This window comes from Hyperolius riggenbachi, chromosome 5 (assembly GCF_040937935.1).
Source record: "Hyperolius riggenbachi isolate aHypRig1 chromosome 5, aHypRig1.pri, whole genome shotgun sequence".
In the NCBI taxonomy this organism is placed as follows: Eukaryota; Metazoa; Chordata; class Amphibia; order Anura; family Hyperoliidae; genus Hyperolius; species Hyperolius riggenbachi.
In genome coordinates, this window is record NC_090650.1 from 4889769 (window position 1) to 4913249 (window position 23481).

Sequence of the window (23481 nt, forward strand, 5' to 3'; positions counted from 1 at the left end):
TGAAGATGTTAGCACTATACAGACAATAATAGTACTCTATGCAGTGCTGCTGAAGATGTTAGCACTATACAGACAATAATAGTGCTCTGTGCAGTGCTGCGGAAGATGTTAGCACTATATAGACAATAATAGTGCTCTGTGCAGTGCTGCGGAAGATGTTAGCACTATATAGACAATAATAGTGCTCTGTGCAGTGCTGCGGAAGATGTTAGCACTATATAGACAATAATAGTGCTCTGTGCAGTGCTGCGGAAGATGTTAGCACTATATAGACAATAATAGTGCTCTGTGCAGTGCTGCGGAAGATGTTAGCACTATATAGACAATAATAGTGCTCTGTGCAGTGCTGCGGAAGATGTTAGCACTATATAGACAATAATAGTACTCTGTGCAGTGCTGCGGAAGATGTTAGCACTATATAGACAATAATAGTACTCTGTGCAGTGCTGCGGAAGATGTTAGCACTATATAGACAATAATAGTACTCTGTGCAGTGCTGCGGAAGATGTTAGCACTATATAGACAGTAATAGTACTCTGTGCAGTGCTGCGGAAGATGTTAGCACTATATAGACAGTAATAGTACTCTGTGCAGTGCTGCGGAAGATGTTAGCACTATATAGACAGTAATAGTACTCTGTGCAGTGCTGCGGAAGATGTTAGCACTATATAGACAATAATAGTGCTCTGTGCAGTGCTGCGGAAGATGTTAGCACTATATAGACAATAATAGTGCTCTGTGCAGTGCTGCGGAAGATGTTAGCACTATATAGACAATAATAGTGCTCTGTGCAGTGCTGCGGAAGATGTTAGCACTATATAGACAATAATAGTGCTCTGTGCAGTGCTGCGGAAGATGTTAGCACTATATAGACAATAATAGTGCTCTGTGCAGTGCTGCGGAAGATGTTAGCACTATATAGACAATAATAGTGCTCTGTGCAGTGCTGCGGAAGATGTTAGCACTATATAGACAATAATAGTGCTCTGTGCAGTGCTGCTGAAGATGTTAGCACTATATAGACAATAATAGTACTCTGTGCAGTGCTGCTGAAGATGTTAGCACTATATAGACAATAATAGTACTCTGTGCAGTGCTGCGGAAGATGTTAGCACTATATAGACAGTAATAGTACTCTGTGCAGTGCTGCGGAAGATATTAGCACTATATAGACAGTAATAGTACTCTGTGCAGTGCTGCGGAAGATGTTAGCACTATATAGACAGTAATAGTACTCTGTGCAGTGCAGCGGAAGATGTTAGCACTATATAGACAATAATAGTACTCTGTGCAGTGCAGCGGAAGATGTTAGCACTATATAGACAATAATAGTACTCTGTGCAGTGCTGCGGAAGATGTTAGCACTATATAGACAGTAATAGTACTCTGTGCAGTGCTGCGGAAGATGTTAGCACTATATAGACAATAATAGTGCTCTGTGCAGTGCTGCGGAAGATGTTAGCACTATATAGACAGTAATAGTACTCTGTGCAGTGCTGCGGAAGATGTTAGCACTATATAGACAATAATAGTGCTCTGTGCAGTGCTGCGGAAGATGTTAGCACTATATAGACAATAATAGTACTCTGTGCAGTGCTGCGGAAGATGTTAGCACTATATAGACAATAATAGTACTCTGTGCAGTGCTGCGGAAGATGTTAGCACTATATAGACAGTAATAGTACTCTGTGCAGTGCTGCGGAAGATGTTAGCACTATATAGACAATAATAGTGCTCTGTGCAGTGCTGCGGAAGATGTTAGCACTATATAGACAATAATAGTACTCTATGCAGTGCTGCGGAAGATGTTAGCACTATATAGACAATAATAGTACTCTGTGCAGTGCTGCGGAAGATGTTAGCACTATATAGACAATAATAGTACTCTGTGCAGTGCTGCGGAAGATGTTAGCACTATATAGACAATAATAGTACTCTGTGCAGTGCTGCTGAAGATGTTAGCACTATATAGACAGTAATAGTACTCTGTGCAGTGCTGCTGAAGATGTTAGCACTATATAGACAATAATAGTACTCTGTGCAGTGCTGCTGAAGATGTTAGCACTATATTGACAATAATAGTACTCTATGCAGTGCTGCGGAAGATGTTAGCACTATATAGACAATAATAGTACTCTGTGCAGTGCTGCGGAAGATGTTAGCACTATATAGACAATAATAGTACTCTGTGCAGTGCTGCGGAAGATGTTAGCACTATATAGACAATAATAGTACTCTGTGCAGTGCTGCTGAAGATGTTAGCACTATATAGACAGTAATAGTACTCTGTGCAGTGCTGCTGAAGATGTTAGCACTATATAGACAATAATAGTGCTCTGTGCAGTGCTGCGGAAGATGTTAGCACTATATAGACAATAATAGTACTCTGTGCAGTGCTGCTGAAGATGTTAGCACTATATAGACAGTAATAGTACTCTGTGCAGTGCTGCGGAAGATGTTAGCACTATATAGACAATAATAGTACTCTGTGCAGTGCTGCGGAAGATGTTAGCACTATATAGACAATAATAGTACTCTGTGCAGTGCTGCGGAAGATGTTAGCACTATATAGACAATAATAGTACTCTGTGCAGTGCTGCTGAAGATGTTAGCACTATATAGACAATAATAGTGCTCTGTGCAGTGCTGCGGAAGATGTTAGCACTATATAGACAATAATAGTACTCTGTGCAGTGCTGCTGAAGATGTTAGCACTATATAGACAGTAATAGTACTCTGTGCAGTGCTGCGGAAGATGTTAGCACTATATAGACAATAATAGTACTCTGTGCAGTGCTGCGGAAGATGTTAGCACTATATAGACAATAATAGTACTCTGTGCAGTGCTGCGGAAGATGTTAGCACTATATAGACAATAATAGTACTCTGTGCAGTGCTGCTGAAGATGTTAGCACTATATAGACAATAATAGTGCTCTGTGCAGTGCTGCGGAAGATGTTAGCACTATATAGACAATAATAGTACTCTGTGCAGTGCTGCGGAAGATGTTAGCACTATATAGACAGTAATAGTACTCTGTGCAGTGCTGCGGAAGATGTTAGCACTATATAGACAATAATAGTGCTCTGTGCAGTGCTGCGGAAGATGTTAGCACTATATAGACAATAATAGTGCTCTGTGCAGTGCTGCGGAAGATGTTAGCACTATATAGACAGTAATAGTACTCTGTGCAGTGCTGCGGAAGATGTTAGCACTATATAGACAATAATAGTGCTCTGTGCAGTGCTGCGGAAGATGTTAGCACTATATAGACAATAATAGTACTCTGTGCAGTGCTGCGGAAGATGTTAGCACTATATAGACAATAATAGTACTCTGTGCAGTGCTGCGGAAGATGTTAGCACTATATAGACAGTAATAGTACTCTGTGCAGTGCTGCGGAAGATGTTAGCACTATATAGACAATAATAGTGCTCTGTGCAGTGCTGCGGAAGATGTTAGCACTATATAGACAATAATAGTACTCTATGCAGTGCTGCGGAAGATGTTAGCACTATATAGACAATAATAGTACTCTGTGCAGTGCTGCGGAAGATGTTAGCACTATATAGACAATAATAGTACTCTGTGCAGTGCTGCGGAAGATGTTAGCACTATATAGACAATAATAGTACTCTGTGCAGTGCTGCTGAAGATGTTAGCACTATATAGACAGTAATAGTACTCTGTGCAGTGCTGCTGAAGATGTTAGCACTATATAGACAATAATAGTACTCTGTGCAGTGCTGCTGAAGATGTTAGCACTATATAGACAATAATAGTACTCTATGCAGTGCTGCGGAAGATGTTAGCACTATATAGACAATAATAGTACTCTGTGCAGTGCTGCGGAAGATGTTAGCACTATATAGACAATAATAGTACTCTGTGCAGTGCTGCGGAAGATGTTAGCACTATATAGACAATAATAGTACTCTGTGCAGTGCTGCTGAAGATGTTAGCACTATATAGACAGTAATAGTACTCTGTGCAGTGCTGCTGAAGATGTTAGCACTATATAGACAATAATAGTGCTCTGTGCAGTGCTGCGGAAGATGTTAGCACTATATAGACAATAATAGTACTCTGTGCAGTGCTGCTGAAGATGTTAGCACTATATAGACAGTAATAGTACTCTGTGCAGTGCTGCGGAAGATGTTAGCACTATATAGACAATAATAGTACTCTGTGCAGTGCTGCGGAAGATGTTAGCACTATATAGACAATAATAGTACTCTGTGCAGTGCTGCGGAAGATGTTAGCACTATATAGACAATAATAGTACTCTGTGCAGTGCTGCTGAAGATGTTAGCACTATATAGACAATAATAGTGCTCTGTGCAGTGCTGCGGAAGATGTTAGCACTATATAGACAATAATAGTACTCTGTGCAGTGCTGCTGAAGATGTTAGCACTATATAGACAGTAATAGTACTCTGTGCAGTGCTGCGGAAGATGTTAGCACTATATAGACAATAATAGTACTCTGTGCAGTGCTGCGGAAGATGTTAGCACTATATAGACAATAATAGTACTCTGTGCAGTGCTGCGGAAGATGTTAGCACTATATAGACAATAATAGTACTCTGTGCAGTGCTGCTGAAGATGTTAGCACTATATAGACAATAATAGTGCTCTGTGCAGTGCTGCGGAAGATGTTAGCACTATATAGACAATAATAGTACTCTGTGCAGTGCTGCGGAAGATGTTAGCACTATATAGACAGTAATAGTACTCTGTGCAGTGCTGCGGAAGATGTTAGCACTATATAGACAATAATAGTGCTCTGTGCAGTGCTGCGGAAGATGTTAGCACTATATAGACAATAATAGTGCTCTGTGCAGTGCTGCGGAAGATGTTAGCACTATATAGACAATAATAGTGCTCTGTGCAGTGCTGCGGAAGATGTTAGCACTATATAGACAATAATAGTACTCTGTGCAGTGCTGCGGAAGATGTTAGCACTATATAGACAATAATAGTGCTCTGTGCAGTGCTGCTGAAGATGTTAGCACTATATAGACAATAATAGTGCTCTGTGCAGTGCTGCGGAAGATGTTAGCACTATATAGACAATAATAGTACTCTATGCAGTGCTGCGGAAGATGTTAGCACTATATAGACAATAATAGTGCTCTGTGCAGTGCTGCGGAAGATGTTAGCACTATATAGACAATAATAGTGCTCTGTGCAGTGCTGCGGAAGATGTTAGCACTATATCTATATATATAAAATCGGATGTATGTGTGTGTGTGTGTGTGTGTGTATGTGTGTGTGTGTGTGTGTATGTGCCGCGATCACGCGAAAACGGCTTGACCGATTTGAACGAAACTTGGTACACAGATCCCTTACTACCTGGGATGATATGTTCTGGGGGTCTCGCGCCCCCCCTGCACACGTGGGCGGAGCTACAAACAGCTAATCAGATTTCACCCATTCAAGTCAATGGAAAAAATGTAAAAGGCTGCCATTCTCACAGTAATCGAGCCAGAGTCCCCACACATAGCACAGTTGGTCACTTGGTGACCGAGGTTACAAATCCAGGAAAAGTGGGCGGAGCATAAAACAGCCAATCAAATTTCAGCCATTCATTTTAAATGGGAAAATGTAAACTGCAGCCATTCTTAGACTGTTAATCGCAGGGTTCTCAAACTTGGCACACTTGGTCACTGGGTGAATGCGATTAAGATTCAAGAAAATGGGTGGAGCCTACAACAGCCAATCAAAATTCACCTATTGATTTTCAAGGGGAATATTTAAACTGCTGCTATTCTTACACTTTTAATTGCAGAGGCTTCAAACTTCCTACAGCCGGTCATTGGGTGACTGGGGTCCAAATTCACTAAAGGGGCGGGGCCACATACAGCCAATCAGATTTCCTTGGTGGATAAACTGCTTCCATTCACACATTTTTGATGCCAGGAACCTGACAGCTCACAAACTTGGTCATTGAGTGACTGTGTGCCAAGGTTACGAAAAGTGGGCGGAGCCAAAACAACTTTTACTGGGAAAATATAAACTGCAGCCATTCTTACACCGTTAATGGCAGGGTTCTCAAACTTTGCACAGTTGGTCATTGGGTGACAGATTAAGATTTTGGAAGGTGGGTGGAGCCTACAACAGCCAATAAAAATTCCCCATTTGATTTTCAAAGGGAATATTTCATCTGCTACCATTCTCTTATACTGTGAAAAGCAGATTCCTCAAACCTGGTACAGTTGGTCACTGGGTGACTGGGGCCCAAATTCAGGAAGGGGGCAGAGCCACAAACAGCCAGATTTGTTTATTTTTCAATGGGAATATACAAAGTATTGATACCAAGGAACCCAAAGCTGATAAACTTGATAATTGAGTGACTGTATGTCAAGGTTAGAAAAAGTGGGCGGTGCCAACAACTTCATTTTTTACATTGCAGGGTTCTCATACTTTACACAATTGGCCACTGGGTGACTGGGATGAACATTCAGAAATGTGGGTGGAGCCTACAACAGCCAATCAAAATGTACCTATTGATTTTCAAGGGGAATATTCACATTGCTACCATTCTTACACTGTTAGTGGCAGAGGCCTTAAACCTGATACAGTCAGTCATTGGGTGACTGGGGTCCAAATGCACTAAAGGGGTGGAGCCACAAACAGCCAATCAGATTTGTTAGATTGATTTCAGCCATTCTGTTATTGGCAGGGTTCTCAAACATGACACAGTTGGCCACTGGGTGGCTGGGACTAATGTTCAGAAAAGTGGGTGGAGCCTACAGCAGCCAATCAAAATTCACCTATTGATTTTCAAGGGGAATATTGAAACTGCAGCCATTCTCACACTGTTAATAGCAGAGGCCTCAAACCTGCTACAGTCGGTTGTTAAGTGTTTGGGGTTCAAATTCAGTAAAGGGGCGGAGCCAAAAAGAACCAGATTTCTTTGCTGGATAAACTGCTTCCATTAGCACAATTTTGATGCCAGGAACCCAAAAGCTCACAAACTTGGTCATTGAGTAGTGACTGTGTCAAGGTTATAAAAAGTGGGTGGAGTTAAAAACAGATTTTTCTGGGAAATTGTAAACTGCAGCCCTTCTTCACTGTTAATGGCAGGGTTCTCAAACTTAGCATAGCTGGTTACTGGGTGACTGGGATTAATATTCAGAAAAGTGGGTGGAGCCTAAAAATGCCAATCAAAAATCACATGTCACTTTTCAAGGAGAATATTAAAATTGCTGCAATTCTTGCACTGTTAATGACACAAGCCTAAAACCTGGTACAGTTGGTCATTGGGTCACTGAGGTTCAAATTCAGAAAAGGGGACAGAGCCACAAACAGTGAATCAGATTTGTTTCATTTCATGGGAAAGTACAAATTATCGATGCCAAGGACCCCAAAGCTCACAAAATTGGTCATTGAGTGACTGTGTGTCCAGGTTACAAATAGTGGGCGGAACCAAAACCAAATTTCACTGGGAAAATATAAACTGCAGCCCTTCTTACACTGTTAATGGCAGAGTTCTCAAACTTTGCCCAGATGGTCACTGGGTGATTGAGATTAATATTCAGGGAAGTGGGTGGAGCCTATAATAGCCAATCAAAATTCACCTGTTGATTTTCAAGTGGAATATTTAAATTGCTGCCATTTTTACACTGTTAATAGCAGATGCCTCAAACCTGCTACAGTTGGTCATTGGGTGACTGGGGTTTGAATGCTGGAGAGGGGCGGAGCCACAAACAGCCTATCTGATTTGTTTCATTTCTATGGGAATATGCAAATTATTGATGACAAGGACCCCAAAGCTCACAAACTTGGTCATTGAGTGTTTGTGCGTTAGGGTTAGAAAGTGGCCGGAGCCAACACCAGTCAAATACATTCCCGGGCAACGCCGGATCATCAGTGGGTGGAGACAAATACACATTTCACTGGGAAAATGTAAACTGCAGCCATTCTTACACTGTTAATGGCAGGGTTTTTAAACTTTGCACAGTTGGTCACTGGGATTAATATTCAGAAAAGTGGGTGGAGCCTACAAAAGTGAATCAAACTTCATCTGTTGCTTTTCAAGGGGAATATTTAATTGCTACAATTCTTGAACTGTTAATGGCACAGGCCTCAAACCTGGTACAGTTGGTTATTGTGTGACTGGGGTTCAAATTCAGAAAAGGGGTGGAGCCACACACAGCCAATCAGATTTGTTTCATTTCAAAGCAGATTATTGATACCAAAGACCGCAAAGTTAACAAACTTGGTCAGTGAGTAATTATGTGTTAGGGTTAGAAAAAGTAGGCGGAGCCAACACCAGCCAAATACATACCCGGGCAATGCCGGGTCATCAGCTAGTAGACAATAATAGTGCTCTGTGCAGTGCTGCGGAAGATGTTAGCACTATATAGACAATAATAGTGCTCTGTGCAGTGCTGCGGAAGATGTTAGCACTATATAGACAATAATAGTGCTCTGTGCAGTGCTGCGGAAGATGTTAGCACTATATAGACAATAATAGTGCTCTGTGCAGTGCTGCGGAAGATGTTAGCACTATATAGACAATAATAGTGCTCTGTGCAGTGCTGCGGAAGATGTTAGCACTATATAGACAATAATAGTGCTCTGTGCAGTGCTGCGGAAGATGTTAGCACTATATAGACAATAATAGTGCTCTGTGCAGTGCTGCGGAAGATGTTAGCACTATATAGACAATAATAGTACTCTGTGCAGTGCTGCGGAAGATGTTAGCACTATATAGACAATAATAGTGCTCTGTGCAGTGCTGCGGAAGATGTTAGCACTATATAGACAATAATAGTGCTCTGTGCAGTGCTGCTGAAGATATTAGCACTATATAGACAGTAATAGTACTCTGTGCAGTGCTGCGGAAGATGTTAGCACTATATAGACAATAATAGTGCTCTGTGCAGTGCTGCGGAAGATGTTAGCACTATATAGACAATAATAGTGCTCTGTGCAGTGCTGCGGAAGATGTTAGCACTATATAGACAATAATAGTGCTCTGTGCAGTGCTGCGGAAGATGTTAGCACTATATAGACAATAATAGTGCTCTGTGCAGTGCTGCGGAAGATGTTAGCACTATATAGACAATAATAGTGCTCTGTGCAGTGCTGCGGAAGATGTTAGCACTATATAGTCAATAATAGTACTCTGTGCAGTGCTGCGGAAGATGTTAGCACTATATAGACAATAATAGTGCTCTGTGCAGTGCTGCGGAAGATGTTAGCACTATATAGACAATAATAGTGCTCTGTGCAGTGCTGCGGAAGATGTTAGCACTATATAGACAATAATAGTGCTCTATGCAGTGCTGCGGAAGATGTTAGCACTATATAGTCAATAATAGTACTCTGTGCAGTGCTGCGGAAGATGTTAGCACTATATAGACAATAATAGTGATGACTTTTTATTTGTCTTTTAGACGGCTCCATTTACCTGTTCGTGGTGTCCCACCCTCTCCCGCAGTACTCATCCATTATTGAAATATTCAAATTCAATTCTGAAAACAAAGTCCTTGTCCATCAGAAGAGTATCTCCCACCCGCTTCTGCACAGGTAACGTGACCGTCAACGATAATGGTTTATAATGTAAACGTAGAAGACAAGACAGATAACATTTATATTGCGCTTTTCTCCTGTCGGACTCAAAGCACCAGAGCAGCAGCCACTAGGGCTCTATAGGCAGTAGCAGTGTTAGTGAGACTAGCCCAAGGTCTCCAACTGAATAGGTGCTGGCTTACTGAACAGGCAGAGCCGAGATTTGAACCCTGGTCTCCTGCGTCAGAGACAGAGCCCTTAACCATTACACCATCCAGCCACCGCTGGAGTACATTGGGGTTGAGTTCCGAATACAGACTTTTTGAGTAAATCATGAAACTCAGAATTTACAAGGTTCTGAAAATTAGCTTCTAAAACAAGAATTTTCAGCCCATATTGATGCCAACAAAATGGCCGCCAGGGATTCCCTGGCCCCCTAAGGCCACACTAAAGTGGCAGAATGAGTGTTTTTTCACAGAATGGGGGGTCCAGGGACAAGGCTGGTCCCCTGCACCCCCGATCCATGTGGAAAACTACTTGTTCTGCCACTCTAATGTGGCCTCCGGGGACCAGGGAATCAATATGAGCTGAACATTTTTGAAAAGTTTTAGAAGCTAATTTTCAGAACAGAACTCGGTACTCAGAACAGTGTCAGTTCTAAATTTGCCTGCGGAACACGGAATTCCGATGAAATCGAAATTTGGTTGTATCGATCAACCCCAGAGTACATCACACACGTCTCTGCACAGGTACCAGACGTGACCGATAAGTCCTCCCATCTGCCGTAAATCAGCTGGACGTTGCTTGACAGACGGCGCCGCAGAGGCAGATCTGCGCAGGGCTGATCATGTGATGGCTGATCATGTGATGGCTGATCATGTGATGGCTGATGATCATGTGATGGCTGATCATGTGATGGCTGATGATCATGTGATGGCTGATCATGTGATGGCTGATCATGTGATGCTCACATTTACTGTTCTGTTTTATGCATGATGTTTTCCGCATGCACAATTCTGCGTTTGCAATTCTTGCATTCTTTTCTCTTTTTTTTGCATGAACTTTTGGCATTTTGGCAAATTTTTTTAAAGTGTTTTTTTTTTAATGCGGAATTTCCCATTGCAATTTCTTGTGAATACCAGTGGAGTTTATTTACATGAAAATCCAGGTAATGAACTTCAAAATCTTAATCAGAATCAGTTTATTTCGGCGAGCATGACTGGGTGTGCCCGGAATTGAGGATGGCACAGGATACATGCGGAACTCGGAAAATTAGAATATTGTGCAAGAGTCCATTTATTTTAGTAATTCAACTTTAAAGGACACCTGCAATGAAAGGGAGATGGGGGCTGTCATATTTATTTCCATTTAAACAATGCCAGTTGCCTGGCAGACCTGCTGATCTATTTGGCTGCAGTAGTGTCTGAATCACACCAGAAACAAGCATGCAGCTAGTCTTGTCAGATCTGACAATAATATCAGAAACACCTGATCTGTTCCATGCTTGTTCAGGGTCTATGGCTGATAGTATTAGAGGCAGAGGATCAGCAGGACAGCCAGGCAACCGGTATTGTTTAAAAGGAAATAAATATGGCAGCCTCTTACTTCAGTTGTCCTTTAAGGCCTCTTTTCCACAGACTGTAGGCAGTGAAATGCCTCTCAGACTCTCACAACTGCTCACTGCTGCCTCGTAACTGCTCACTGTTGCCTGGTAATTGCTCACTGCTTCCTGGTAACTAATCACTGCTGCCTGGTAACTACTCACTGCTGCCTGGTTACTGCTCACTGCTGCCTGGTAACTGCTCACTGCTGCCTGGTAACTGCTCACTGCTGCCTGGTAACTGCTCACTGCTTCCTGGTAACTACTCACTGCTGCCTGGTTACTGCTCACTGCTGCCTGGTTACTGCTCACTGCTGCCTGGTAACTGCTTGTTGCTGCCTGGTAACTGCTCACTGCTGCCTGGCAATTGCTTGCTGAGCACACAGCTCAACAGTCCATGAAAAAGAGGCCTAAAAGGTGAAACTAATATATGAAATAGACTCATTACATTCAAAGAGAGATATTTCAAGCCTTTATTTGTTATAATGTTGATGATTATGGCTTACAGCTCATGAGAACCTACGGTGGCCATACGTCCCTCTTTACCCGGGACGTGTCCCGCCTTCGGGGTCCCCTGTCTCAGGCTGCATAAGGTCCCGGGAAATGTACCACTTTCAGCCGCGGGGCGTCCCAGCATTCAGGACTCTGGCCACTGTAACTGCATGAACTGGCAGCGACGTCTAATAGACGCCGTGCCAGTTCATAGCCCGCAGCCCCGCTCCAGCCTCCTTAGTCTTCCTCTTCCGGCAGAGCAGGGCTACGGGAAGATGGCGCTCGAAAGCCCTGTACTGGAGACTATTTGTGTCTCCAGTACAGGGCTTCTGGCGCTATCTTGCCGTAGCCCTGCTCTGCCTGTCAGCACGGGAGATTGCAGGAGGATAGTCCGGGAGATGCGCGCCAGAGGCCGGGTGAAGAGTCTTCTGTCAGGTGAGTAAATTCCTTTTATTCCATGTGAAATGTTTGCCCCCATTGTGTTTATTTTGTGCTGACATGTTGCCCACATTGCGTTTATTTTGTGCTGAAATGTTTGCCCACATTGTGTTTATTTTGTGCTGACATGTTGCCCACATTGCGTTTATTTTCTGGTGTCTGGGGTAACTGTTGCTGCATTAATTATTTAATGGTCATAGTTGGCTATGTTTGCTGCTTTGGGGTTATGGTATACTATTAACCCTCCTGGCGGTCTATTAAAAACCGCCAGGGGGCAGCGCAGTAGATTTTTTTATTTTATTTTTTTTAAATCCTGTAGCAAGCCCAGGGCTTGCTACATAATAGCCGCTGTGCAGCGGCATCCCCCCACCCTCTTCGATCGCCTCCGGCGATAAAGCCCGTCCGGAAATTCCGTTCTGAACGGGATTTCCATTAGGGCTTCCCCTGTCGCCATGGCGACGGGCTGGATGACGTCATCGATGTCGTGCGTCAAAGGGAGTCCCGATCCACTCCTCAGCGCTGCCAGGCACTGATTGGCCTGGCAGAGCATGGGGTCTGGGGGGGAACGGCGCGGCAGGTAGCGGTGAATCGGCGCGGAGCGGCGGCGATCGGTGTGCACACGCAATTAGCAAAGTGCTAGCTGCGTGTAGCAAAAAAAATATATATACAAATCGGCCCAGCAGGGCCTGAGAAATCCTCCTGCGCGGCTTACCCCACACTACATTCAGGGTTACCGCCAGGAGGGTTAAAGAGAACCCGAGGTGTGTTTGAAGAATGTTCTCTGCATACAGAGGCTGGATCTGCCTATACAGCCCAGCCTCTGTTGCTATCCCAAACCCCACTAAGGTCCCCCTGCACTCTGCAATCCCTCATAAATCACAGCCGTGCTGTGAGGCTGTGTTTACATCTGTAGTGTCAGTCTCAGCTGCTCCCCCGCCTCCTGCATAGCTCCGGTCCCTGCCCCCGTCCCTTCCCTCCAATCAGCAGGGAGGGAAGGGATGCAGGCGGGGACTGGAGTTCTGCAGGAGGCGGGGAGAGCAGCAGACTGACACTATAGAGATAAACACAGCCAGCTCTGACAAGCTGTTTGTCAGCAGCGTGGCTGTGATTTATGAGGGATTGCAGAGTGCAGGGGGACCTTAGGGGGGTTTGGGATAGCAACAGAGGCTGGGCTGTATAGGCAGATCCAGCCTCTGTATGCAGATAATATTCTTCAAACCCACCTCGGGTTCTCTTTAAATAGCATCACACAGTTTCTGCACACCCATGCTGCCAATCATGGCGTAAACATCATTACGTTAGCTCCGCCCATATATTGTCATGGCCATGCCCATTTTTCGGCACGCCGCACCTCCCCCATTTTTTGGCGCGCCTCGCCCCCCCAAAAAATCTGGTCACTCTAGAGAACTCCAAAGTCAGAATCTCAGCCCATTAGACTATTGTTCCCATTTTTCGGCTCAAAGTGTCAGACTCTTTCATCCCAACACCCGCAAAGGGTTCCTATTTCATATATTAGTGTCATCTTAAGTTGACTTAAGTACTGAAATAAGTGGACTTGTACAAGATATCCTAGTTTTTCGAGTTTCACCTGTATAGCTCAGTAGAGAAAAAGATAGACAGACTTAACATGCAATTTACAAGCAAGCAAAACTAAAAACAATGTCCAATAAACATAACGCAGAATCAGCATGAGAGGTGGTGACACAATAGACAGATCAGATTAGTCTTACGGACGGATTGACCATAACGGAACAGCCTCGGGCTGCAGCCTGAGGTGGGCACTGCACTGGTCGGGAGAGTGTATGGAGGGAGTTCAAAAGGTTGACAGCCAATTTTATGAGAGATTTCTTCCCATTGATTTGGCTCGAAACATACATCACACATTGCGAAACTGAATGTTGCACAAAATCAGAGATACAACTAAATGGCATTTAGATAAATTACATCAGTGGAAAATGCGTTTTCATAAACTGCACTCAAATTTTTAATAAGACTTACTGCAGGAAGTAGTGGAGGGGGGAGGGACTGTGTCAAGAACTCGGCATTCCGTCCCCCCACCCCCCAACAGTAAAGCCTGGCACACACCTTCAGTTTTGATTGGACAATCCTACCACTTCCATGTAGTATGAGTGGCAACAGATCCTGAATACTATGAGCAGATTGTGTAGGTAATCTTCATGCTGCATGGAGGGGGTAAAATTGGTCAGCGATTGGCCAATCAAACTTAAAGAGACACTGGAGCGAAAAAAAATAAGTTATAATGAATTGGTTGTGTACTATGAATAATTGCTAGAAGATTAGCAGCAAAGAAAATATTCTCATATTTTTATTTTCAGGTATATAGTGTGTTTTCTAACATTGCATCATTCTATAATATGTGCAGATTACACAACATTCAGCATTCAAAATGATTCTTTCAGAGCAGTCTGTGAAGTAATGACCTCTCCTCTGGCAGAGAAAAAGTTAATAGTTAACTAAGAGTTGAGATAATAAAAGTCAGAAAACAGCCCTCTCCAGGACTTTAAAAGTCCTAGAGATAATGGCTTTTTTGCATAGAGATAACAACTGGAGTTTCTTAACTCTTCCTGTACTGGAAACAATTAGACTGATGTATCTGATCTTAATGTTTTATTTCTTAGCTGTACTACACATACAAATCATGATATCATAATTTTTTTTTCGCTTCAGTGTCTCTTTAAAGGTGTGTACCAAGCTTTAGATCATTCTCTAAAAAACGTATTGTTAGTGAGCGTCTATATACTTCTAAGTTTGCTGCTGCACAGGAACTGCTGCTTCTCAGTATATGAAAACGGCTATTGAATTGTAAAGGTTGTTTTAAAGATCTAGTCCTATGAAAACGTTCTCACATGTTTTTTATTATTTGTTTTTTCCAGTGTGAACGACCTTGTCGCTGTTGGACCGGAGAGTTTTTATGCCACAAATGATTTTTACTTTAAAACACCAGCAATGATGCATCTGGAGATGATTATCGGATTAAAGAAGTCAAATGTGGTGTACTACAGCCCCGGCGATGTCCGAGAAGTGGCCACAGGATTCTACCTCTGCAACGGGATCGCCGTGTCACCTGACGGGAAGTGCGTGTCCTCCGCCATTGCCACGCCTCCCTGAGGCTAGCTGCACACTTAGCAGTGCGGGAAACATCGCGTTTTTATGCATATGCGTTTGTGTGTTTGTATTGTGTTTCGTATTGCGTTTGCATTTTGCGCACATGCGTTTTTTGAGTTTTGCGTGCATTTTTCCGCGTTTGCATTTTTTATGCATTTTCCATGCATTTTATGCAAATCACGAGGTAGACAACAGTAAGCGTAAATACATCAGAAAACATTGTTTTTTTCTTATTTTTTTATTGCATATAAAAACACATTAAAAAAAAAAATTGCGCTTTTCTCCTGGCGAACTCAAAGCGCCAGAGCTGCAGCCACTAGGGGGCGCTCTATACAAAACGCATGGCATTGCGTCACCATTGACTTTCATAATGTGCGTTTTTGAAAAATAAGCAACAAAATCAGCGGTTTTAACAACGCATATTATAAAATGCATACAAAACGTACATGCATTTTATCTGCGTTTCTTGATGCGGCCCATTGCAGGCAGAAAGGCTGTGTTTTCCGCAACGCTGGCGTTTCTGCTAAGTGTGTTTCCTGGAGGCAGCCTCACAATTCTGAGCAGATCGCTTGAGAAATGGTCGATTTACCACACTGATCAATAATCGATGGCACAGAGTCTGCGCCAATGTTCAGCTGTTTGATGTGTGTTTATCAGAGGTGCTCGGATACCCAGATATCTGGATCCAGAGCGGATATCCGGACCCCAACTGGTGGGTATCCGAATAGAATCAGGTATCTGACCCTACTATCCGGGGTATCCAGGCAAATTCAGATATCCGGGTAGAAAACCCAGAGGTGGCATTTAAATTGCTTTAAGAACGTTTTTTAGGGTAAATTAGGCATGTAGCATTATTATTTTTAAAGAGGAACACTAATTAATGATGTGGGGACTTAAAATCCCCCCAAAAGCAAAACAAAAAAAATAGCTGTCAATTAACATCAGGTCTAGGTTCCAGACAGCGGTCGTGCAGCCCACATTATGTCCAAAGTGCAGAGTACCACGTGCAAACACGTGCAAAGTGCAGACACGTGCAAAGTGCAGAGTACCACGTGCAAACGCGTGCAAAGTGCAGACACGTGCAAAGTGCAGAGTACCACGTGCAAACGCGTGCAAAGTGCAGACACGTGCAAAGTGCAGAGTACCACGTGCAAACGCGTGCAAAGTGCCAAGTGCAAGTGCAAAGTGCCACGTGCAAACGTGCCAAATGCAAAGTGCAACGGGCAAAGTGCAACGTGTAAAGTGCCACGTGAAAAGTGCAGACACGTGCAAAGTGCAGAGTACCACGTGCAAACGCGTGCAAAGTGCAGACACGTGCAAAGTGCAGAGTACCACGTGCAAACGCGTGCAAAGTGCCAAGTGCAAGTGCAAAGTGCCACGTGCAAACGTGCCAAATGCAAAGTGCAACGGGCAAAGTGCAACGTGTAAAGTGCCACGTGAAAAGTGGCATTTTGCACTTTGCACATGGCACTTTGCACGTATTTGCACGTGGCATGTGGCACTTTGCATGTATTTGCACGTGGCACTTAGCACTTTGCACGTGGCACTTTGCACATGTTTGTACTTTGCACGTGTTTGCATGTGGCACTTTTCACGTTGCACTTTGCACGTGCTTGCACTTTGCACGTGGCACTTTGCACGTGTTTGTATGTGGCACTTTGCACGGGGTACTTTGCACATGTTTGCATGTGGCACTTTTCACGTGGCACTTTGCACGTGTTTGCACATGGCACTTTGCACGGGGTACTTTGCACACGTTTGCACGTGGCAGGCAGCAGCTGGCCTGGTCTGTGCACAGCACACACACAGAGACACATAGCAGCTGCAGCAGCCCTGCAGCACACACTCTGACTGTCACACTATGACATCAATCAAGGTAATTAATGATTTAACTATTGTGTAGTGATAGTGAAGGGGTTAATCACTGAACAGCTTATCACTGTGTTCAGCACTTGGCCCAGCAGCACTGCAGCACACACTATCGCGAATTCGCTTGCGTTTTTCGCATGCAAATTCGCATAGCAATACAAGTGAATGGGACTGTTTCCACTTGTCAGGATTCCTTTGCGTTTTTCTGTGCAGAAAAAATTCGCATGGCAGAGCCATCAGAATTCGCATACCGCATACTGCTATGCGAATCACATACAATGTATTTAATAGGAAATTCGCATGTGGTTTAGGAATGTGAATTTTCATGCGAATTCGCATAGAAACAATGGAAAATCACACCAGCACTGCCATGGTTAAATACGCATACATCGTCATCCATGCGAATTCGCATAAAAATTCGCACCGCACAAGTGGAAATGCAGCCTAACTGTCACACTATGAGACATCAATCAAGCTAATTAACGATTTAACTATAAGGTAGTGAAGGGGTTAATCAATGAACAGCTTTAGGTTTATAACTGTGTACAGGCAGCCCTTTGTAGGCCACCAGCACTGGAGCATTTCTCTCAGTGAGCATTCAGCAAGCCAGGACGATCTGTCTCATCATGGCAGCCCTCCTTATTATACAGGGGACTGGCCAGGGTTCCTTTCTGTGATTGGGTGCCAGGGTTTAGGCTAGGAGGCCTCTGATTGGCTCAATGAGGTCAGGTGGGGCTGGCCAGGGTTCCCCTCTGTGATTGGTTGCTAGGGCTTCTGCTGAGAGACCTCTGATTGGCTCCAGTCATCACCTTAGTTACACTATTTTGGATCCGGTGATTTATTGCAGGATTTGTATCAGCTGTAACTAAGAAATGCTTTTCTTTAAAAAGATTATTATGCTGTATGTTTCAGAGCAGAGAGTAAGTTCCAAGTGCCATTCATGGTGCTGGACAGGACCCGGGATGTTCTGGAACTTGTGCGGTTTGGACTTTGGCCGACTGACTTTGGCCGTTTCTAGAACTGGCTGGCCAATGTCAGAAATTCCCAGCATTTTGGTCTTTGGCCGACGTCAAATCGGCCAGTTCTAGAAACGGCCAGCCAATTCTAAACCGATTTCTGGTTTTGGCCGTAACATATACAGTACATATCTCCCTGGCTGCTAGTTATATTACAGCAATATTTCAGCACATCTAGCTGCCTGTTACCTCCTCTGATCAGCAGTCAGTCAGGAGTGGTGTATACATAGCTCCCTGACTGCTAGTTATATTACAACAATATTCCAGCACATCTAGCTGCCTGTTACCTCCTCTGATCAGCAGTCAGTCAGGAGTGGTGTATACATACCTCCCTGACTGCTAGTTATATTACAGCAATATTCCAGCACATCTAGCTGCCTGTTACCTCCTCTGATCAGCTTTCCTCCTCAGACTCTCCTGCATGCTGTGAGGAGAACACATTGAATTATTTGTGAGTTGTCTGAGGAGTGAAGGATGATTTTAAAGCAGACAGAGAGAACAGTGGGAAACAAAATAAAGTGCCCATGGCACTAGTGGTAATGGGAACCCTAATGCAGAGTATTAAAAAAAAAGTTTTTTTATCGATAGTTGTCTCGAGGTGAGGGGGATAGGGAGGCTGCCATATTTATTTTCTTTTTAACAATACCAGTTGCCTGGCATCCCTGCTGATCAATTTGGCTGCAGTAGTGTCTGAATAACACCAGAAACAAGCATGCAGCTAATCTTGTCAGATCTGACAATGTCAGAAACACCCAGAGCCGGGACAAGGACCTCCAGCACCCAAGGCTGAGGCACCAAAGTGCGCCCTCCATCCCTCCCACCCCAGCTGTCACACACTGATTAGTATTAGACTAAGAGGTGCCCCAGGGCCCCCAACACCTTCATCCCTAGTAATCTGGCTTTCAGTCACTGCCATGTAACCCCTTCTCTTATTTCTTTCTGCTTCAAACACAATAGGGCAATGATAGCTGAGTGACTTGTGTGCCCCTCCTACACTGCACCCTGAGGCTGGAGTCTCTCTCGCCTCTGCCTCGGCCCCTCCCTCGGCCCCTCCTACACTGTGCCCTGAGGCTGGAGCCTCTCTCGCCTCTGCTTCGGCCTGGAAACACCTGATCTGCTGCATGCTTGTTCAGGGGCTGTGGCTAAATGTATTAGGGGCAGAGGATCAGCAGGACAGCCAGACAACTGGTATTTAAGGTATTGCTTAAATGGAAATAAATATGGCAGCCTCCATATACCTCTCACCTCGCGTTCACTTTAAGTATAATCTCTGTGTGGCTTGGAACCCACTACACAACGCTATCCCTAATCGCAATCGCTAGCATTTTGTATGAGTGGTTTGTAAGCGATTTCATGAGCGTTTTCAGGAGCGATTTTAAAAAGTGTATTCAATTTGCCAGCGGTTGTGTAGCGATTAGCGATTAAATTCTGATTGGTCCTTTCAATTAATTTTAATTTTGTTACAGTGTACAATAACTTCAAAACGTTAGCAAAATCGCTCTGTGCAGGTTTTGATGAGCGATTAAGCCAGCGTTTATATACTTTACATTGCAGAAACGCTAACGCTAAACGCGGAAAATGCTGCATGTCCTGCGTTTTGGTAATCGCAATCGCTCCAGTGGAATTTGGCCCATCCATTAACATTAGCTGAGCGTTTAGGGAAGTCCATGCGGTTTGAATCGCTTTTTAAACGCTCATAAAATAGCTCTGGTGGGTTTGAGGCCTTATTCAAGCTCTTTGCATTCTTGTCTTCTGCAGGTACATCTATCTTGCTGATACCTTCGGCCACACAGTTAATGTCCTTGAGAAACACGCAAACTGGTCATTGTCTAACGTGAAGGTAACACATTAGAGGAATTAATGACATAAGGCAGAAATGTAAAAAATAAATAAATGAATAAAATAGACATTTGTACCTGAAAGTCAGAATCCGCTTTGTTCACCAAGTAAGATGATTATTGTACAGTTATCGTACCCTGAATGACACAGCTTTAAAGAGACTCTGAAGCGAGAATAAATCTCGCTTCAGAGCTCATAGTTAGCAGGGGCACGTGTGCCCCTGCTAAACCGCCGCAATAGCGCCGCTAAACGGGGGTCCCTTGACCCCCAAACCCCCCACTGCGCCTCTCCCCCGCCCCTCTCAGTGAAGGAAGACTGAGAGGGACGGGGGAGAGGCGGAGATACGCGCTGACAGACGCGCGGGAGGCAGGGCTGCGGCGGTGAGCCCTGCCCCAACCAGGAAGTGCTCCCCCGCATTACGGAGGGGATTTCGGGGGGTAAGGGACCCCCGTTTAGCGGCGCGATAGCGGCGGTTTAGCAGGGGCACACATGCCCCTGCTAACTATGAGCTCTGAAGCGAGATTTATTCTCGCTTCAGACTCTCTTTAAAGGGAACCTGAAGCGAGGAAAGCTATTTAAAATAAACAAATTATGTAACTGCAAATGAATATGACATACCAACCTCACCGTCAGTTCCTCTCAGAAGCTCACCATTTTCTTCTTACAGTGATCCCTTCCAGTTCTGACATTATTTTGTCAGAACTGAAATATGCCAGTTGCTGTCAGTTATAAATCAGCAGCTGTCAGTTATAAATGAATGTGCAAGGTAATGTCCATGTTTCCCTACGGCTCAAGTGGGTGATATTACAGTTTATCAGTGTGCTGACCTGTAGGCTGTTATGGGGTAATGGCCATTTTTAAAATGAAGGACAGAGAATTCCATTGATCACAGTGGACAAATGGGACACAGTAGAGGAGAAAGAGATTGAGGAGTAGACTACACAGGAGGTACGTATGACCTGTGTATGGTTATTTTCACTTTTTATTTTCAGTTCAGGTTCAGTTCTCTTTAACCACTTCACCACTGAGGGTTTTTTGCCCTTATGGACCAGAGCGATTTTCACCTTTCAGCACTACTCCCATTCATTTGGCAATAACTTTATCACTACTAATCACAACAAAATTATTTCTATCTATATTTTTATGCCACCAAATAAGCTCTAGGTGGTATGTTTTGCTAAAAAAATTTTTATTCTAAATGCATTTTAACTGGAATAATAAGAAAAGAAAACATTTTTTCTCCGTTTCTGGCCATTATAGTTTTCAAAGAAAAAGTTCTCAGTATTAGTATACTGTTCCTAATAAAGGGGGGCCCTGCCCAGTATTAGTATAGTGTTCCTAATAAAGTGAGACCCCGCCTAGTATTAGTATAGTGTTCCTAATAAAGGGAGGCTCTACCCAGTATTAGTATAGTGTTCCTAATAAAGGGAGACCCTGCCCAGTATTAGTATAGTGTTCCTAATAAAGGGAGACCCTGCCCAGTATTAGTATAGTGTTCCTAATAAAGGGAGACTACCCAGTATTAGTATAGTGTTCCTAATAAAGGGAGGCCCCACCCAGTGTTAGTATAGTGTTCCTAATAAAGGGAAGCCCTACCCAGTATTAGTATAGTGTTCCTAATAAAGGGAGACCCTGCCCAGTATTAGTATAGTGTTCCTAATAAAGGGAAGCCCTAGCCAGTATTAGTTTAGTGTTCCTAATAAAGGGAGACCCTGCCCAGTATTAGTATAGTGTTCCTAATAAAGGGAGGCCCTGCCCAGTATTAGTATAGTGTTTCTAATAAAGGGAGACCCTACCCAGTATTAGTATAGTGTTCCTAATAAAGGGAGGCCCTGCCCAGTATTAGTATAGTGTTCCTAATAAAGAGAGACCCCACCCAGTATTAGTATAGTGTTCCTAATAAAGGGAGGCTCTACCCAGTATTAGTATAGTGTTCCTAATAAAGGGAGACCCTACCCAGTATTAGTATAGTGTTCCTAATAAAGGGAGACCCTACCCAGTATTAGTATAGTGTTCCTAATAAAGGGAGGCCCTACCCAGTATTAGTATAGTGTTCCTAATAAAGGGAGACCCTACCCAGTATTAGTATAGTGTTCCTAATAAAGGGAGGCCCTGCCCAGTATTAGTATAGTGTTCCTAATAAAGGGAAGCCCTACCCAGTATTAGTATAGTGTTCCTAATAAAGGGAGGCCCTGCCCAGTATTAGTATAGTGTTCCTAATAAAGGGAGGCCCTGCCCAGTATTAGTATAGTGTTCCTAATAAAGAGAGACCCTACCCAGTATTAGTATAGTGTTCCTAATAAAGGGAGGCCCTGCCCAGTATTAGTATAGTGTTCCTAATAAAGGGAGACCCTACCCAGTATTAGTATTGTGTTCCTAATAAAGGGAGGCCCTGCCCAGTATTAGTATAGTGTTCCTAATAAAGGGAGACCCCACCCAGTATTAGTATAGTGTTCCTAAAAATGGGAGACCCAGCCCAGTATTAGTATAGTGTTCCTAATAAAGGGAGACTCAGCCCAGTATTAGTATAGTGTTCCTAATAAAGGGAGACTCTGCCCAGTATTAGTATAGTGTTCCTAATAAAGGGAGGCCCTACCCAGTATTAGTATAGTGTTCCTAATAAAGGGAGACCCTGCCCAGTATTAGTATAGTGTTCCTAATAAAGGGAGACTGCCCAGTATTAGTATAGTGTTCCTAATAAAGGGAGGCTCTACCCAGTATTAGTATAGTGTTCCTAATAAAGGTAGGCCCTACCCAGTATTAGTATAGTGTTCCTAATAAAGGGAGACTCTGCCCAGTATTAGTATAGTGTTCCTAATAAAGGAAGGCCCTACCCAGTATTAGTATAGTGTTCCTAATAAAGGGAGGCCCTGCCCAGTATTAGTATAGTGTTCCTAATAAAGCGAGGCCCTGCCCAGTATTAGTATAGTGTTCCTAATAAAGGGAGACTCTGCCCAGTATTAGTATAGTGTTCCTAATAAAGGGAGCCCTGCCCAGTATTAGTATAGTGTTCCTAATAAAGGGAGACCCTACCCAGTATTAGTATAGTGTTCCTAATAAAGGGAGACCCTGCCCAGTATTAGTATAGTGTTCCTAATAAAGGGGGTCTCTGCCCAGTATTAGTATAGTGTTCCTAATAAAGGGAGACCTTACCCAGTATTAGTATAGTGTTCCTAATAAAGGGAGACTCTACCCAGTATTATTATAGTGTTCCTAATAAAGGGAGGCTCTGCCCAGTATTAGTATAGTGTTCCTAATAAAGGGAGGCCCTGCCCAGTATTAGTATAGTGTTCCTAATAAAGGGAAGCCCTACCCAGTATTAGTATAGTGTTCCTAATAAAGGGAGGCTCTGCCCAGTATTAGTATAGTGTTCCTAATAAAGGGAGGCCCTGCCCAGTATTAGTATAGTGTTCCTAATAAAGGGAGGCCCTGCCCAGTATTAGTATAGTGTTTCTTATAAACGGAGGCCCTGCCCAGTATTAGTATAGTGTTCCTAATAAAGGGAGGCCCTGCCCAGTATTAGTATAGTGTTCCTAATAAAGGGAGCCCTGCCCAGTATTAGTATAGTGTTTCTTATAA

At 43.6% G+C, this 23481-nt stretch overlaps 1 protein-coding gene across 1 annotated transcript in view; it reads left to right on the top strand.

Annotated features, from left to right (window-relative positions):
• The window catches only part of LOC137517955 (serum paraoxonase/arylesterase 2-like), a 99976-nt gene that overhangs the window by 65719 nt on the left and 10776 nt on the right, over positions 1-23481 (top strand). Inside the window, exons 5-7 of the mRNA XM_068235042.1 lie at positions 9408-9540; positions 14947-15147; positions 19822-19903. Of these exons, the coding sequence (XP_068091143.1) occupies positions 9408-9540; positions 14947-15147; positions 19822-19903 (416 nt within the window). The remainder of the gene's footprint in view (positions 1-9407; positions 9541-14946; positions 15148-19821; positions 19904-23481) is intronic.